The 20,233-nt window shown below is 46.7% G+C and overlaps 1 protein-coding gene across 4 annotated transcripts in view; it reads right to left on the bottom strand.

Moving 5' to 3' along the window:
* The window catches only part of SPTBN4 (spectrin beta, non-erythrocytic 4), a 103,260-nt gene that overhangs the window by 29,331 nt on the left and 53,696 nt on the right, over nt 1–20,233 (bottom strand). For all 4 annotated transcript variants that reach the window (XM_069943487.1, XM_069943489.1, XM_069943488.1 and 1 more), the window contains 2 exons: nt 6,660–6,806; nt 454–717 (listed from right to left, as the gene is read on the bottom strand). In XM_069943487.1, the coding sequence (XP_069799588.1) occupies nt 454–717; nt 6,660–6,806 (411 nt within the window). The remainder of the gene's footprint in view (nt 1–453; nt 718–6,659; nt 6,807–20,233) is intronic.

Below are 20,233 nucleotides of genomic sequence, written 5' to 3'. Positions count from 1 at the left end.
GTTTTAATACAGAATTTTTAACAAAGTTCCAAGTCATGATTGACCTGCACAGCACACTGACACTGGAATCAATGTAGAGTCAATGTGTAGAACTGATGCCAACAGCAATGATGTCGGAGGTAATTCATTGACCGGCAGTGGTGTCTTGCGTTATTTCTTTGCCTATAATCTGGACAGTCCGGTCTCTGCTTCCTCAAGGTCTGCCCATATTGTATTCAAGATGATGGTACCTTGAAATGGTTTGCAAACAAAAACTAAAAAGTCACAATAAGGAAGAAAAAGGTCAAATAAATGGACTCTGTCATCTGCTGAGCATTGGCCACACAAGGCTGAGATCATGTGAAGGCATAAGAACTCACCCTGTATACTGTATAACATCAGACAAACCTAGAATGTAGACTCGCCCAGCCCAAGAATGTATTTGCCCATCGAGAAGATCTTAGGAGGACTCACCTCTAGCTTCTTCAGCTGGGTATTAACAGTGGAAACGTCGGGGAAACGCTCCACGGGTTGCAGCTGCTCTTCCAACTTATGAAGTCTTTTGCCCAGGTCTGTAAAATTTTGCACCACCAGTTCGGCCTTATTAGTCTGGAAGAGCTGCTGAGCTTTGGCTTGAGTACTGGATTCAAGCTCCACCCAACACTGACGGATCTCTTCTATCTTCTTCTTCACCACACCGGCCAACTCCGGCTTCTCCTGGATGAGTTGGTTACCTTCCTGTGCAAATCATGTAAAGCCGATTCTCATTCAGTTTTGACAATTTGGATCAGTGTTACACATTTAAAGTACACAGCCATTCTCCTTACCTGAAGCTGACCATTGGATTTGGCCAATCTGTAGAACTGTATCTAAAGAGGTCTTTAGACTTTAGGTAGCGGTTGGCCAAATAGCTATTCCTCCTGACCCCCATAAGTATGAACAATCAAGTGTTCTGAATGGGGAGTAAGCAGCTGCCAGACATCTCCACATAAAAAAAATGGGGCCTGATTCTACTTTCCTCTGGCATCTGCCATTGGGGTAGTCAATTCCTCTGAGATCAACAAGGATAGGCTCACAATAATGTGTATGGCCACTGACTGTTGTATCGGGGTGATTATCAAAATCTAAGGGCTGTATATCCACTATATAATATTGCACAATTAGGTTATTATTTGCTATGACCTTAGTTAGTCATAATCCCCTTTGATCTTATAGGTTCTGTGACCCAAACGGGAACGGGAATTTTTCTTCCTGTGATGGGGCATCTGCCTCATAAGGGGTTTTGCCTTCCTCTGGATCAACGCAGTAGGGTTTCTGTAGGTTAAACCTGATGGACTCTTGTCTTTTTTTAACCTTCTTAAGTATGATGCTCTGAAACTACCAGCATCACTACAGCTCTAGGTCTACACTTAGAAGGTATTCCCCAAGGATAGAAGCCAAGCTAAAATGTTTTTAGATATGTCCTATAAAGATGTTAGAAAACATTGGTGACCACTCATGAGCCGAACGGTAAGGGGTTGTCTGACTTTTACAATAATTTCTTATTACAAAGCTCAATGTTTATCTCAAGCACGTTGTTGGCTGAAGGTAGCCTAAGGTCATAGGATGTATCCATGTTTTCCCGGACTCCCTAGGGACTCCCTCAAACTTCTTCAGCTAACTGTAATCAAATGAAGAGTGTTCAAATTTAGACGAACCCGGGCATGTTCAAGGTGACCACTAAAATCTATGAACTGTCCCTAAAATAGATATAATGGGCCCTCTAGAGATGGGTTTTAGTAGCCACAGGTAAATGATGGACTTACTGAAAGGACCAGGTTTAAAGCAATAAAAGGGTATATATTAGGTTTTTCACAACGGACAATCTATTAAGGGGAATTCCTCCATACATGCATTGTTGTATACATGGGTTCTATTAGGACGAAGAGGAATATGGGCATAAAGATTTCCAAAAATTTATTTACTACAAACATTGGTTAGTAGAATCTTTTGTGTCCCAAAATCGTGTCCTAAGAACGTTCCTTTCTCCTCGACCTTCCCTCCTTACTATGGGCTTCGATAACTGAACAGAATCGGGTGCGTTCTTTCTCCCGAGATGACTTGGTGTACGGTAATGTCAGATCTTAGTCTAGCTGCAAGGTATATTTTTTGGTTATATAGTCTGAGGTAAGTTACGTCATGTAAGCTAACTCCGTCCTGCCCACACACCACTAGTCACTCCGTCTCTATGTACGCAATCTGTTATTTCCCTCCATTCCACCCATTTTTGATCTTGTTATTTTTCTTCAGAGGAAAGGGGACAAAATAATCGGATTTAATGCAAATTGGTGTCTGGCTGGTAGAAGCTGAGATAAGCAGCTCCAAGAGATGCCTAGGAGGCTATAATATGTCACATGGGTGAAACATATCTGAAGTCACGGTATCTGGGTCAAGTTAGTCCCGTTTTACATGACGGAATTGAGCAATAACTATAAGAAGGCGATATTGCCGCCTCAATGATCTTGTAACTGTGCCTGAACAGCTCAATACATCTGACCTGGTCATATCCCTGGAGAGGCCCAATCTGCTAGACTACCTCAAGTGACTGAAGTATACCCCCCCACACACTCCCTAAAAATGAATATATTGAGCTCAATAGCCCCCATTATATGCTTCATCTCCCTATAGTCAGCTGCACGTATGATCTACAAATCTTCAATGGGCCGGTCTTTTCCCCTTTCATTGTTTGGCACAATATTCCCCTCAAAGTGTAGTCATTACATAGAGGCTACTGGGGGGGTGGGCATGGATGATTATATTCTGCAGATATTGTAATAATGAACCAAAATAAATCCTGTCCCCATAACCCCAACCCAAATACTAAGACCCTTATCACTGATGGTAACATAAACCTTTCTGACTGAAGCTGATGGGCCATATTGAGCCAACTCCTATAAGGTGTAGAAAGGTGCCATACATGCAACAGTTTTTGCCAATTTTGGGGCCGCTAATTATGTAACTGTCAAGTAAGAATGGGTAAACCCATCCACATCTGATGGGCGGTACGTGACCACTTGAACACAGTAAAATCTAGAGACATAATGGATTAGAGTAGGTTCACATCTGTATCGAGAGCTGTAAGAACTGTTTGACAACTCTGGGCTGGCAGGTCCACTGCAAACTGGACACCAATAGATCCTAACAGACCCCACACAATTGAATGGGTACCGCTGGTTTCCAGTTGGTCTTTTACAGGATTTTAAGCCAAGAAAAAATGTCTCTTGCTACTTTTTTGCCCAGTTAAATGAATGGACAGAGGCAACAAACAAAGCCTCTGATGCAGATGTGAACAAAACCTAAGGGTATCCACACTATGGGATCCCAGCGGATCACCCGCCGCGGATTCCACAGCTCCACTGGTCCCATAGGCCCCATTCTTTGGTTTGGCAGATTCCACCGTCCACCTTAAAGCGACTCTGTACCCACAATCTGACCCCCCCCTAAACCACTTGTACCTTCGGATCGCTGCTTTTAATCCAAGATCTGTCCTGGGGTCCGTTCAGCAGGTGATGCAGTTATTGTCTTAAAAAACTTTTTTAAACTCACAGCCCCGTGGCTTAGAATATCTGTGCTCGAACTTTGCACCGCCCCTTTGTCCCTCCTCCCCACCCTCTTCATCATTAGGAATACCACTTGAACATTTTCTCCATGCTGAACATTTACACAGGTGTCTTAACGATCCAGCCCATGTGCCGGGCTGACACAGCTGACGAATAGTAGGCAAGCTGCCTGGAGCATTCCTAATGATGAGGGTGGGGAGGAGGGACAGAGAGGTTGTGCCAGCCTAATGCATACACAATCTAGGCCACTCCCGTTGGGCACGGGGCTGCCAATTTAAAAGTTGTTTTTAGGACAATAACAGGATCACCTGCCAAACGGACCACAGGACAGATCTTGGATTAAAAGCAGCTATCCGAAGGTACAAGGGGTTTGGGGGGTCAGATTGTGGGTACAGAGTCTTTTTAAGAATGAACCCGCTCATTCTTCAGGTGCACGGCGGAATCTGCCAAACCATAGAATGAAGCCTATGGGACCAGCAGAGATGCACGGCAGAATCCGCGGCAGGTGATCTGCCAGGATTCCTAAGTGTGGACATACCCTTACTGAGCTCTTTTGCCATACGGAGCCAATGTATACTACCCTAGGTGCCCTACTACTACTCCTATTGAATTATGTATTAACTAGTGATGAGCGAACCTTAAGCACACTCAGATTCATGTGTGGCATTTGGTTATCAATTATCGGTGATCAAATACTACACGCACTGGTTTGGATGAACCCAAGAGTGCTCGAGATTCGCTCATCTCTAGTAACTAGATACACTTAAGTTTCCTAAAAATGAGAATTCCCCTGAAAATTTCTGGCAAAATGTTGTTGGGAATAAGAAAAAAGGGTTTGCTTTTTCTCCCAGAAACAGCGCCACTCTTGTTTTGGGCTGACTGGTATTGCAACTAATTCTATTCACTCGCATGGGGCTGAGCTTCAATACCAGTCTCAGCCCATGGACATATGAGGTGATGTTTCGAACCCTTTTTTTGCTAATCTAGGAAAGCCCTTTAATAAATTCTAATTCCTATAACTATGGACAGAGGTCCGATTGCAAGCTCTTGGATGCAGCACACTGTTGTATTACATTGTCGCTGACCTCCGATGAGGACAAGAGGCACAAATATAAATAATGGCTGCAGTCGTGGAATCGGGACCAATATTAAATAGCAATGGAGAACTGAACTGGCTTACACTGACACTGCAGCAATATGCTAATCTCTGGAATAAAATGTTTAGAGGAATCTTGGCATGTCTTCATCCTACGGATCCAATAATACTGACAGCTTCAGCAAAACACAAAATCCTTACGCCTGCTACGTTCAAAGCAAGTGCCCTGTTTACTGTGTTAGCTGCATCTTCCATGGCTTGCCAGAGGGGTATGCAGTGCTATAATCGGCCTTGGCACTGCACAGCTGGCATCGGGCTAACACTGGGTGCAGTACTGAATCCATACATATATATTAAAGCAATAAGAAGCATACTGTAATGTACATAGAGTAATACCAAGGACTGAAGTTATAATATAGAGGGGCCAGATCTAAAGCTAAGATAGTCTACGTTCAGCTCGAGAGAATGTGCCGACATCTAGCCTGCAGATTTGGTGTCATACATACAGGAAGTGGGTGTATGGTTACCAAGCATTGCATAAAGAACCAAAAATGAAATAACACTGGAACCCAGAAAACGGATCGAAGTTATTAATAGACTGCGACCTTTACAGGACGTGGCATCTATTATCTTATTTTACATAAGATTACATCCTGCTATTTATCCTGAAAACATACAGTGGACACATGGGAATCCAATGTCATCATAGCTGCACATGGCCATCAAACATTTACACTAGAAACTGGGGAGAAAAATTCATTAGGAACCAGGGATAACTTTAAGAAAAATCGAAGAAAGATTGGTTTGGAGACCTATGGCAATTGCCTCTTTGCGATTCCTAATATGAACAGTAAGTAAGGCTTTATATGAAAAGTAAGTAAGGCTTGATAGTAACAGTAAGTAAGGCTTTATATGAACAGTAAGTAAGGCTTGATATTAACAGTAAGTAAAGCTTGATATAAACAGTAAGTAAGGCTTGATATAAACAGTAAGTAAGGCTTGATATTAACAGTAAGGCTCCCTAAAGACCAGCGGATGTCACCTGTATTTAGTTACAGATGCAAGTCCCGGCCGACAGCTGTCAGTCCAGGTCATCAGACCCATGGTCAGTCTACTTATGTCTGTTATACATCCGCCCATCTGTGGGGCGTCAAAAGGACAGTCTTTATTTAGTATCTTTTAAGTGTAAACCTACAAGGCCCAGGCTTCTAGCTCTCCTAAAAACACAGATAACCAATTCATCTAGAAAGTTGTTGCTTTGCCCTAACCTATTTTTTTGGGGTTGTTTTCTATTGTCAAATCTGTGGAAGTGGAAATAACAGACATGGCAACCCTAAAGTCCTAGCATTATGATTAGTTCCAAGCATTGTGGTTAGTGTATTTGGGTTCAAGGATAGACCGATATATAAGCATGGCTATCCTAGAAGTTAGAGATAGGGAACCTTCGGCCCTCCAGCTGTTGCAAAACTACAACTCCCATAATTCCTGGACAGCCATGATGGGAATTTAGTTTTGCAACGGCTGAAGGGCCGAAGGTTCCCCATCCCTGCTATAAGTAAACACGTCTTTGGCCTTGTACAGCATGGGTCCAATCCAATGAATACCGTATTAGAAATGTTTCTTAAAGCTGTAGCTGGCCTTTCCTTCAGTTGACTTTGTTGCCTGTGCATTGTTATGGCCAAGGCTTTCCTTGGCACTTAGCACCTGTGGCACAAGCTTGCCAGCTCCCCGTGCGTAGGATAAGCAACAACGCACAGCATGTTATACCTTTTACTCAAGCTCTAATGTGGGTTCTGAAAAACCTTAATTCCTACAACATGCCAACAGCATTACCGCTCTCCAAGGTATTAAGATTATTCTGAATATTAAGATCAAAGCAAATTCAAAGTGGGTAAGGTAGAGGAAGCATACATGTGCGCATACAGATAAGAGCTGCCACCTCAGGACATCTCCGAGGGGGTCATCACAGTCCCCCCATGGCTTACCTTTTCGATCTTGTCCAGCCAGCCCTTATTCTGAGACAATTCAGCCATAAACGCCTGGTGCTTGAGCCATTTCTTGTGGAGTTTCTGAGTCACGTCCCGCGAGTTATCCCGAGCCATCAGTGTTTTTTCGCTGATCCAAGCATCCAGCTGCGGGATATAGAGAGGTGGGTGAGAGCGCAGGAATCCATGTTTGGTCAGAGGTAAGGACCTGCAGGGTTCCCCTATTCTATATGGGGTGAGTACAGGTAGAGCGCGTAGAGACAGGAGAAAGCGCCTTTAACGTCCCAGCTGTCATTTTCTAATGTATATTACAGTAATATAATGGATCTACAGGACGGATGATAAAATGATTACCAAAGGATAAGAATAACAAGGAAAATAGAAATAAACCAAAGTATAGGGGTAAGACAAGCAGGACAGGAGAGAGATGAAGAAGACACCGAAGAGATGGAAGACAGCAATGAGGAGAGGGGACGATGTAAATAAAAGACGGCTGTGTCAGGTGAGACCGCAATCACATAGGAAAGTGACGACCAGATAGGTTAAAGACAGGTGGGAAACAGTCACACATGTGAGAGCGGGAATACATGAAGAGACAGTCGGGAGAGATGACTAGAAGAAGGAGAGAGGAAGAGACGAGAGGTGATTGACCGTCTTACGTGACAGGTGAGGGATGAAGATGGGATCAGGTAGATAGATGGGGGGTATGTCTAACAAGACAGGGAAGGATAAAAATGAGGAAGACGGGTCAGAGCGGATGGAATAATAGCAGGGCAGAGAGAGAGCAGTCGAGTGGAAAGGAATAAACAGGAGACTGCATGAGATGGTGCCGTGGTGCCTGCAGAAGCTGCTGTCAGTGCATAATGTCCTGCGATGCTGTTTGGTGCAGTGAGATTTGCTGTCCCTGTGAGGGGTGGGCTGCTCGATCCCCTGCACAGATCCTTCAGCCGGACCAGGCAAGAAGCACGGGGCCCCTGCTATCCTGACACATGCTCATTGCTAGTAGGTCTCCCTCAATCCTCAGTCAAGGTGGGATGGTGGAATGATCCCACTGCAGTGAATGGATGGAGGGGGAGGGTCCTGGATGTGATGCGTCATCTCCCCCCACCCCTTCTGCTCCCAGCGCCTGACTGCCTGCTTCCATCTCCACTACTCATTCTGCATGTCAGTCAGTGTGCCTCACTCCAGCTCTCTATCCTCTCCCTCCATCTCTCTCCGGCCAGCGCAACATGAGGCAAATCACAATGTATTCTGAACATTTCCCCCATCACCGATGCTAGTTATTACCACGCTGGTACAGAGGGGGTTGTCAGTCAACTTTCCCTGAACCCTGAACGTGCAATCTTCTTTCCTACATGTCTGTCTCTATGCAGGATGGTCATCCAGGAGCCTGGCTCTCCTAAACCTCCGAACAATGAAGATGGGGAGATACACATGGTAACTCCTATATCTGTGTAATTAGGCAGAGATGCCATTCAGGGGCATGGGAAAGCTGGGTCGCTGCAATCACTCTCTCTGTCAATGTATCATAGATATGGTTTGATATTATAGATGCAATGCTCACAATATCTCAAAAGGCTCTGTTCACACCTGCATCTGCAAAACAGACTTATAATGTATGTGAATAGTGCCTGATGGGGGTGTACAGCAATGCTGAGGGGCCCTGATATAGATGTATGAGAGCTAGCAGTCTGGCTAAGACTTTGCTGGAGGAATATTAGTCTGGTTATATACTCCTACCGCAGTGTTGTCTGCAAGGACAATGTCATACTACATAGCGGCTATGTAGACAACAGTAGACGGGCTTTCAGAGTCCACCACTTAGTAGCTATTCTTTTTTTCTGGCTAGTAAAGAGACTTTAAAGGTTGTCTTCAGCGTTGTCACTCGCCATTACAAGGGAATCCTTTAAAGGGAATCTGCTCCAACTCAAGGAGACACATGATACCTTTCAAATTTCCATCTGTGCTTCCAGAATGTAGAAAAATGCTTTTATTCTCTGGTGCCAAGTGTCAAAGAAGTGCTGAGGACTCTAATGCCCCCTCGCTCCCCCTCCCATCCCTGACCCTGTTTGGTTAACTGTCAGCTGGAAGCCAAGACCTGTTTCCACATGTCATTCCTGCATTGTGCATACAAATTGTGCAAAGATGCGGAAACAGGGCTTAGCTTCTAGCTAACTGTCAAACAGGGTCAGGGATAGGAGGGGGAGCGAGGAGACGTTACAGCCCTCAACACTTGAGGTTTGGGATCCCTTGCACGTTTGGCATTTTTCTATATTCTGGAAGCACAGACAGAAAGCTGTTAGGACAAGAAGACACATGGTACCTTTCACATATCTAACAGTGTCAGCAGTTTGGAACGTGAGTTCCAATTCATATTGGTTAGGCCTTATTCACACCTCCCGTAAAGTTGTCCGTAATTGCGGATCTGTAATAACGGTTTAACTTAGAGCACATTGATTTATATTGGGCTATTCACACAGTCCGTGTTAATTTTGATCGGTGATCTGTTCCATTAAAAAAAAGGACATGTCCTAGTGTGGACTGTGATTGCGGTATCAATAGAAGTCTATGGGATCCGTATTATTTTGCTATGTAGATATATATGGATGTATATGTATATAATGAATACTTCATATGAAAAAACGGATGCTAGAGAACGTGGTTCCCCACTATGCAACAGAGGGGACGGCCGCTCTATAACAGCACCACTGATCTAGAAGACTTCAGCCATTCATCTTAATGGTTACCATATAACCCTACATGTCTTCTACATCTATCAATGCCTGAATGGCCGTGGCTGTCCCCAGCAAAGTCAATAAAATTAACCAAGGTGGATACTCGTCTCTGACTGTTATATAGCATTATACGCAGTCTGTTGGGGAGGGGGTCCTGTATTTTTAATGGCAAGAATAGCATGGTTGGCAGCACCAAACCGTAATCGTTCCTAGGGAACTAGATTGCTGAATAGAACAAAAGCGATCCTAGTCTTATTATACCAAACATTGAAAGCAATGTCGATTTAATATAATGGCATAAGGGTTAAAAAAAATGCCGTACAACCTGTTATATTTAGTAAGTGATGGTAATAAACATGAGCTATGCAGATTTCCAGCCACCCGGGTGAGGACACCTCTCCGCAGACTCCCATCCTCAGTGCATCAGTGGAGATGTGGAGAACAAGTCATTTTAAATGCAAACTAGCAGAGGATGATGCCCGGCAGGTAAGGATCAGTACGCCGTGTGAAGCTGAATCCCCACAGGGAGCTCAAGTCCCGTCAGCTGCAATAAGGAGTCTTGGATATGACCGAGGAAATCAGAATTACAACAGCTTCAGATAGAGCTGGTAGTAATATGTGGGGCCAGGAATAAAGTAAGGAAAGAATCCATCAATACCTACTGTACGTGGATAAGAACGGCCGTGCAACAAATGTGTAGGGACACCCTGAGGCATGTATCCTGTATATAGCATTACAGTACTAGGATATATGGATTTCTTTTATTTAATATAGTAAATTCTTGTATAAGGCTATATAAAAGGTGCCAGCCTGTGAGTCCTGCTCCCTCTGTCCACTCATAGAGAAAGCCTGTGGGTCCTGCTCCTCCACCACTTATAGAGAAAGACTGTGGGTCCTGCTCCTCCACCACTCATAGAGAAAGACTGTGGGTCCTGCTCCCCCACCACTCATAGAGAAAGCCTGTGGGTCCTGCTCCTCCACCACTCATAGAGAAAGACTGTGGGTCCTGCTCCCCCACCACTCATACAGAAAGCCTGTGAGTCCTGCGTCCCCCACCACTCATAGAGAAAGCCTGTGGGTCCTGCTCCCCCACCACTCATAGAGAAAGCCTGTGGGTCCTGCTCCCCCACCACTCATAGAGAAAGCCTGTGAGTCCTGCGTCCCCCACCACTCATAGAGAAAGCCTGTGGGTCCTGCTCCCCCACCATTCATAGAGAAAGCCTGTGGGTCCTGCTCCCCCACCACTCATAGAGAAAGCCTGTGGGTCCTGCTCCTCCACCACTCATAGAGAAAGCCTGTGAGTCCTCTCCCCCCGACCAAACAAAGTGATCAACAGCTTCTCCTGTACAAGTCTCTACACATAAAAAGGTTGTTAATCTGTGTGTCTGGCGGATCAGGACTCACAGGCTTTCTCTATGAGTGGTGGGGGACGGAGGACTCACAGGCTTTCTCTATGAGTGGTGGGGGATGCAGGACTCACAGGCTTTCTCTATGAGTGGTGGGGGACGGAGGACTCACAGGCTTTCTCTATGAAAGGATGAGGGAGGCAGGACTCACAGGCTTTCTTTATGAGTGGTGGGGAAAGCATGACTCACAGGCTTTCTCTATGAGTGGATGAGGGAGGCAGGACTCACAGGCTTTCTTTGAGTGGTGGGGGAAGCAGGATTCACAGGCTTTCTCTATGAGTGGATGAGGGATGCAGGACCCACAGGCTTTCTCTATGAGTGGTGGGGGAAGCAGGACTCACAGGCTATCTCTATGAGTGGATGAGGGATGCAGGATCCACAGGCTTTCTCTATGAGTGGATGAGGGATGCAGGACCCACTGGCTTTCTCTATGAGTGGATGAGGGATGCAGGACCCACAGGCTTTCTCTAAGGGAAGCAGGACCCACAGGCTTTCTCTAAGGGAAGCAGAACCCACAGGCTGTCTCTATAAGTGGGCAGGAGAGACAAAACTTGCAAGCTTTCTCTATGAGTATATGGGTAAGCGGGATTCACAGGCTTTCTCTATGAATGGTGGGGGAAGAAGGACTCACAGGCTTTCTCTATGACTGGATGAGGGATACAGGACTCACAGGCTTTCTCTATGAGTGGTGGGGGAAGCAGGACTCACAGGCTTTCTCTATGAGTGGTGGGGGAAGAAGGACTCACAGACTTTCTCTATGACTGGACGAGGGATGCAGGACTCACAGGCTTTCTCTATGAGTCCTGAAAGTAGTTACACAGCATTTCACATGAAAATACAAAATCAACTCATAGAAAACTATGTATCCCCCAGCTCAGTGTCTCTACCCCATGCTGTCCTTAGAACGCAGACATGACAGAGCTACCTTTGAACATCCAGCATTATGGAGGTCCACTGACTGCAGTATCATAATGCTGACAACATCTTTGGTGAGATTAACCAATTGCAGAAAGTGACAAACATAACATTTCCGGCGTTATTTTAAAGGGGCTTTCTGATCTTTAAAAACTAAGTGGAAATGCTTTATATGCAGTAAGATAGTCGGTTAGTAAAGTACTGTCTGTGGCCATGACCAGCCAGTTTCCGATGCATTTACATCACCCTGTCCCTGGTGTCTATCTCCTGCTTGTGTGACGTCCTGTGTACAGTGGTTATCGACCCTCTGCCTAAGTACTTTATATCACACAACACGTCTCATATCTTCCTGGCTCTCCCAGTTCCTGGGGGGGGGGGGTGTTTCACATGCTGGGCAGCAGAGTCAGCAAAGAGCTCCTTCACCAGCACATCTGTGTTACCTACAAAGGCAGAGGGGTGTACAGCACTACAGTACCTTATATCATGTAATAAAGGAGCATGGAGACAGTTGGAACTGCAGTTCTGTACATAATAATCGTGCAAACCCTGGCAGCATCAAAACAAAGGTGCAGAAAATGACAACTATTTCTAGATCAGAAATCACATTCTGAGCCTTCACACATATATACAGGCATTTATCTGTATTCTTTATAGGTTCAGAAAACTCATCTCTACAGGTCAGAAAGTAATATAGATTTGTAAATTACTTCTATTTAAAATACTCAAGTCTCCCAGTACTTATCAGCTACTGTATATCCTGCAGGAACTGCCACCTCTGTCCATGTCAGGAACTGTCCAGAGCAGTAGCAAATCCCCATAGAAAACCTCTCCTGCTCTGGACAGTTCCGGACATGGACAGAGATGGCAGCAGAGAGCACTGTGTCACACTGGTTAAAATACTCCACCTCCTGCAGAGCATACAGCAGCTGATAAGTACTGGAAGGCTTGAGATTTTTAAGTAGAAATAATTTAGTAATATATTATAACTAATATAACTTTCTGACACCAGTTGATTTGATTTTTTTCTCTGGAGTAGCCCTTTATTTACATTCTGGGATATCATTTAGGAGCTGCTTGTGAGAAGAGCTTCTCTGCCCCAAGACAACACTGCCTCCTGTTTCCTTTAGACTCTCTCTTTTAACAGGACAGACAAATGGAGACTGTCTGTCCTATTAAAAGCACCATTTTTGTACCAGGCAAATCTAGGGCCACAGGTGCTGCAAGATAGATATCCTATTGATCCATCCTGTTTGGTCTTAGGGTATGTCCACACTGAGTAATTTGAGTCAGGTTCCACATGGACTTTGACGCATGAACTCCAAGTCCCATGGCACACATGGTATTTTTCCAGTAGAATTTTCCAACGTGGATTCAAAATGATTCTGCATCGAATCCACAATTTCATGTGGATTATAAGTATGGATCTTCTGTAAAATTCCATCCCAGAAAATCTGACAAAATGTGAACATACCCTTAGGATCCTATTACACTGAGCGATTTTTAACAATTAACGACTAACAATAAACGATCGCAAACGAGATTGTTTATCGTTAACCTGAAATTGTTCACCATATTACACAGAACGATAATCGTTAGTTACGGTCGTTACTACGATCGTTATTGCGATTGTTACTATGATCGTTTATTCCTTCTGATCTCAGAAAAACAATGAACAATGGGCAATTACACTGAACGATTAGTGAAAAAATGGGGAACGTGGAATTACAGTGAACGATTAGCTAACAATAATTTTAGGTTCAGATCTAGATCAACGATCAACGACATACGAACGATTTTGCGATCGTTGCCTGCAATTACACAGAACAATTATCGTTTAAATTCGAACGATTTAACGATTTTCACGCCGATAATCATCCCGTGTAATAGGGCCCTTAAACTCTAATGACATCTGCATTGTAACACAGAGTCCTTCCAATGGTGAGACCCAGGCATTACCATACACTGGCCGGTGACCCATAGATGAGGACAGAGAAGCTGCCATCTAGTCTGAAATCCTCAGTAACATCTCTGTACAGGTTTCCAACCTCTTGATATACGTAAGACTGCTCACATTCATAGACAGCAAACAGAGATCTTGTGCTTGCTGCTTATCCCATGAGATATAACTTACTATTATCACACCTGACAGCAATGCTATATACTTCTGCAGCATGTATATTTTCTACCTGATGTTGGAGTGCCCCTTTAATAAATCTGGCACATGTTTTACTGTCTGTGAAGTGTCAAATGATTGTGGAAAACAAAGCTAATACAAAGCAGTATCCCCATGATAACATAGAGTTGCCAGGGGACAGGGCCAAGGAGGGTTGTCATGGGTACAAAAGAAAGCTCTTGGTACTTTTTTGCAGCTAACCTGTAGCGTAATATTGTGCTAGAATAACAATGGAACAAGACAATAAAAAATATTCTCTTAGTCCTCTCTGATGGTACAAACGTCTTATGGCTTATCATTAGAGATGAGCGAACCTCGAGCACGCTTAGGTTTGTCCAAACTTGAACTCTCTACAGCAGTTGGAGAATATTGGATGCAGCCCTTAAGAAGTCCTGGAAAACTTGGATACAGCCTATGGCCTTTGGGTGTATCCATGTTTTCCAGACAGCCTTAGGGCTGCATCCAACTTCTTCAGCCACCAGTAATCAAATGCAGAGAGTTCAGGTTTAGACAAACCCAAGCGTGCTCGAGGTTCGCTCATTTCTAGGTTTCATAGAACAGGCTTACAGGACTTCCATGGTGCTTTAAACATCATATTAAAGGGGTTGTCCAGCGAAAATCTTTTTCTTTCAAAACAACTTTTGTTGCAAAGTTATATAGATTTGTAATTTACTTCTATTAAAAAATCTCAAGTCTTCCCATACTTATTAACTGCTGTATGTCCTGCAGGAAATGTTTTATTTTCAGTCTGGCACAGTGCTCTCTGCTGACATCCCTGGCCGAGACAGGAACTGTCCAGAGCAGGAGAGGTTTTCTATGGGGATTCATAGAAAACCGAGACAGAGTTCCTGTCTCGGCCAGAGATGTCAGCAGAGAGCACTGTCAGACTGAAAATAAAACATTTCCTGCATGACATACAGCAGCTAATAAGTATGGGAAGACTTGAGATTTTTTAATAGAAGTAAATTACAAATCTATATAACTTTCTGATATAGGCTATGCGGCTTTGTATCTAAGGTGATGATGTTCATTGCTTCTAGGAATTGTGCCACTGGCTGTGTTCAGTAATGCAGCTCATCCCTATTTAAAGTGAATGTACCATCAGGAACATCCCTTTGGGTTTTTTATCAAACAGATCAGCGCAGGCGCAGGGATGCCAGTGGTGCGGCCCTTTTTTTGAACCGCCTCCCGGTTCCTGTCTATTCCCGAGCACCGGCCCGTCTCGGAGGACTGGGGGTGGGCCCACTGGCCCCCCATGTGATGAAACCTCCTCCCCTCTGTGACACGGCTCATCTGATTCTAAAGGAGCCCTCTCACAGAGGGGAGATTGGATGTCGGCGGGCCCGCCTCCATTGCTCCGTCCCAGGCCGGTGCTCGGGAATAGACCAGCGCTGTGTGGTGGTTCAAAAATAAAAGAAGACTGCGCTGCTGCCCATCTGTTAAGGTAAAGAAAACAAAGTGATGTACCTATTGGTACATTTGCTTTAATGATTGGGAATGATCTGTAATACCAGCCATTACCTATAAGCAATAGTGGCACTGTTTCTAGAAGAACGTGGCCATCTCATACACCCCTATAATATAGGGGATTGCCCTTCTAGGGGTGACCTGTTATTGTCTCAGCTTTCTGCAGGAGGTGTCGGCAGGGTGTAAGCTACCATTATCCATGCACTGTATACAAATCAATACCTGTATCAGACTATGACAATATAAACCCTTTAAGGCTATTTTATGGGACTGACATTTCTGCATTTTCATCCAAGATCACCAGTATTAGTATATGTCAGGGCCTCGTCACCACTACAGAAGCCACCTGTACTTATATTCTGTCTCCCCGTAATTTTCTATAAAAGTCTCTTATTTTTGGTAGGGGATTATGAGTAAGCCCGGGTGATGTATCTGCCATTTCCTAAAACAAAATGTACATCAGGCTGCGAGGACAGATTGTACCGTCAGCTGCTACAAGATGCCGCCTGACAAGTCACAGAAGTGTATAGCCCAATATTCCCTTATAGAGGGAGACACATTCAGGACATGGCCGCCAGAAGCATGACCGCAGGCCAGAAAGGTGAGGAGCGACATAGATTATTTATGATGTAAGATTCATAGAAATCATCAGGCTATGTTCACATTAACCATAAAAAACAGAAGATACATCCATTAGCAGAAGGTATATCAATCACAGTCCTACACACAGTACCATATGAAGATCTAATGCTTCACCTATATTCACACGCATATACCCACTGACATAGGAGCAGAGACTCAAGAGGGAAATAACACTTGATCTAGGCCAAAAATGACCAGGGGGTAGAAGCTGCCATGCCCTGGGTCTATGAACCATCTGTGTAAAGTTATTACCTTTAAAAGCAGTGGCGTAGCCACCGTGGTCGCGGGGGTCGCCGCCGCGACCGGGCCCGCCACAAGGGGGGCCCGCGGGGCCCCCCGATCAATCACTCTTGTGACCGCAAGCATTGTTTTGCTTGCGGTCACAAGAGTCGGGCTCCGTCTTCCCCCGGCTGCTGCGCGGCTGCCGGGGGTGTCGCGTCTTGCCCCCGGCAGCGCGCGCATCCCAGAACTCCCTGCGCGCCTTGGGCCCTGACTTCCGGTTCCGGCGCGCAGGGAGTTCTGGGATGCGCGCGCTGCCGGGGATAAGACGCGACACCCCCGGCAGCCGCGCAGCAGTCGGGGACAGACCAGGAGGAGTGAGAATCAACGTGGGAGCGCGATGTCAGGTGAGTTAAGTTTTGTTTTTTTTATCAGCCTGTACGGGTGGGGGGAAAGGAGGGGGGCATCTATGAGGGTGGGGGGAAAGAGGGGGCCATCTATGAGGGTGGGGGGAAAGAGGGGGCCATCTATGAGGGTGGGGGGAAAGAGGGGGCCATCTATGAGGGTGGGGGGAAAGAGGGGGCCATCTATGAGGGTGGGGGGAAAGAGGGGGCCATCGATGAGGGTGGGGGGAAAGAGGGGGCCATCTATGAGGGTGGGGGGAAAGGAGGGGGCCATCTATGAGGGTGGGGGGAAAGAGGGGGCCATCTATGAGGGTGGGGGGAAAGAGGGGGCCATCTATGAGGGTGGGGGGAAGGAGGGGGCCATCTATGAGGGTGGGGGGAAGGAGGGGGCCATCTATGAGGGTGGGGGGAAAGAGGGGGCCATCTATGAGGGTGGGGGGAAAGGAGGGGGGCATCTATGAGGGTGGGGGGGAAGGAGGGGGCCATCTATGAGGGTGGGGGGAAAGAGGGGGCCATCTATGAGGGTGGGGGGAAAGAGGGGGCCATCTATGAGGGTGGGGGGAAAGAGGGGGCCATCTATGAGGGTGGGGGGAAAGAGGGGGCCATCTATGAGGGTGGGGGGAAAGGAGGGGGCCATCTATGAGGGTGGGGGGAAAGAGGGGGCCATCTATGAGGGTGGGGGGAAAGAGGGGGCCATCTATGAGGGTGGGGGGAAAGAGGGGGCCATCTATGAGGGTGGGGGGAAGGAGGGGGCCATCTATGAGGGTGGGGGGAAAGAGGGGGCCATCTATGAGGGTGGGGGGAAAGGAGGGGGGCATCTATGAGGGTGGGGGGGAAGGAGGGGGGCATCTATGAGGGTGGGGGGAAGAGGGGGCCATTTATGAGGGTGGGGGGAAAGAGGGGGGCCATCTATGAGGGTGGGGGGAAGGAGGGGGCCATCTATGAGGGTGGGGGGAAGGAGGGGGCCATCTATGAGGGTGGGGGGAAGGAGGGGCCATCTATGAGGGTGGGGGGAAAGAGGGGCCATCTATGAGGGTGGGGGGAAAGAGGGGGGCATCTATGAGGGTGGGGGGGGAAGGGGACCATCTATAAGGGAGGGAGGAAGGGGACCATCTATAAAGGGGGGGAAAGGGGACCATCTATAAGGGAGGGGGGGAAGGGGACCATCTATAAGGGAGGGAGGAAGGGGACCATCTATAAAGGGGGGGGAAAGGGGACCATCTATAAGGGAGGGGGGGAAGGGGACCATCTATAAGGGAGGGGGGGGAAGGGGACCATCTATAAGGGAGGGGGGGGAAGGGGACCATCTATAAGGGAGGGGGGGGAAGGGGACCATCTATAAGGGAGGGGGGGGGAAGGGGACCATCTATAAGGGAGGGGGGGGGAAGGGGACCATCTATAAGGGAGGGTGGGGGGAGAGGGGGCCATCTATAAGGGAGGGTGGGGGGAGAGGGGACCATCCATAAGGGAGTGTGAGGAGAGAGGGGGCCATCTATAAGGGAGGGGGGGAAGGGGACCATCTATAAGGGAGGGGGGGAAGGGGACCATCTATAAGGGAGGGGGGGGAAGGGGACCATCTATAAGGGAGGGGGGGGAAGGGGACCATCTATAAGGGAGGGGGGGGGAAGGGGACCATCTATAAGGGAGGGGGGGGGAAGGGGACCATCTATAAGGGAGGGGGGGGGGGGAAGGGGACCATCTATAAGGGAGGGGGGGAAGGGGACCATCTATAAGGGAGGGTGGGGGGAGAGGGGACCATCTATAAGGGAGGGTGGGGGGAGAGGGGACCATCCATAAGGGAGGGTGAGGAGAGAGGGGGCCATCTATAAGGGAGGGGGTATAGGGGGCCATCTATAAGGGAGGGGGTAGAGGGGGCCATCTATAAGGGAGGGGGTAGAGGGGGCCATCTATAAGGGAGGGGGTAGAGGGGGCCATCTATAAGGGAGGGGGTAGAGGGGGCCATCTATAAGGGAGGGGGCCATCTATTTGGGGGGGCAACATAGGGGGAGAGGGAATACACAGAGGGGGGCATATATTATTAGGGGGTCACATAGAGTCAGGGCTACCCACTAAATGAGGGTGTAAAGGGGACAGTACAGATGTGCAGTGTGTAGAGAGATGGAGATGGTGTCAGAGTGTGGAGCCTAATATGTCTGTCTGGCAGATTCTGTGGATTCGTGGCTCGGAGAAGTTCTCATAACGGCCCAGGACGGATGGAGAAGAAGATGAAAAGGAAAGAACTCCGATCAGAAAAGACGTCCCCTGTGAGTCACCTGATATAACTGCACAGTAATGTATATGGTGTATAGAGCCTGTGTAGAGCTGGGGCCACCTCTATATGACTGGATGAGGTGATTTAGTATACTGGATTTGGTCAGTAACAATATGGTGGTGATGGTAGTGGTTGTGGTGTGGCAGTAATGTTTCCTTCCTATATACTGGTATTACTGGTAATATTGGTCTCAGTATACAGGATTTGGTCGGTAACAGTATGGCGGTAATAGGTAATATCTGTCTTGGTGTGTGTGTGTATATATATATATATATATATATATACATACAGTGGTACCTTGGTTTAAGAGTAACTTCGTTTAAGAGCGTTTTGGTTTAAGAGCTCACAGTTTTTCAAAATTGTGACTTGGTTAAAGAACATTGCTTTGGTTTAAGAACTTCCTGTATCGGGTGGGAGCGCGAGTGGAGAAGGGGCATGGCCTGCATAGCGGGGTCTACAGCACTGTACTCTAAACACCTTCCAAATCATAGCAGATCCCCTTCAGGCTGGGGCTTACATCAGGGGACAGGACTGTGGGGGGGGGGGGGGGTAATCTCTCCATAGCTGTAACCCCTCTCTCCCCAGACAGAGAGTGCTGCATGTATGTGCCCACATCTGCCCTGCTCATTCCTTCCTGCTCCCTGCAGTCTCTGTCAGCCCTTGTGTTTCCCATCCTCTCCATTACTGTACAGTACAGAATAATAAATATATTTGGGGTGCGGAACCAATTGTCTGCATTTACATGATTTCTTATAGGAAAATTTGCTTTGGTTTAAGAGTGGATTTGGATTACAAGCACGGTCCTGGAACGAATTATGCTCATAATCCAAGGCACCACTGTGTGTGTGTATATATATATATATATATATATATATACACACACACAGTGGTGCCTTGGATTATGAGCATAATTCGTTCCAGGACCGTGCTTGTAATCCAAATCCACTCTTAAACCAAAGCAAATTTTCCTATAAGAAATCATGTAAATGCAGACAATTGTATATATACACAAACACACACAACAATAGCATCACTTGGTCGTGAAAGGAGGGGGGGGGGGGCCCAAGTTGGCCTCTCGCACCAGGGCCCAGGAGACATTAGCTACGCCAAAGCAATGTATTCCTGGCAGTGCCAAGGTGCTGAGGGCAGTTCTGGCTAAGCTAAGTGCTCAGCAGTAGAAGACGAACAACGGTGCCTGGCATGGAACAGATACATCAAGTGCAATGGTCCTAGCACTGAAACTTATTGAGGGCAAAAAGGTTACTTGTCTGCATGTGAGTCTATACTTAGTGTATGTTCACACTGAGTAAACCATGCGGAACTATCTGCTACGGAATCCCG

This window comes from Dendropsophus ebraccatus, chromosome 10 (genome assembly GCF_027789765.1).
Source record: "Dendropsophus ebraccatus isolate aDenEbr1 chromosome 10, aDenEbr1.pat, whole genome shotgun sequence".
NCBI lineage: Eukaryota > Metazoa > Chordata > Amphibia > Anura > Hylidae > Dendropsophus > Dendropsophus ebraccatus.
This window is presented reverse-complemented; position numbering and strand designations above follow the sequence as displayed.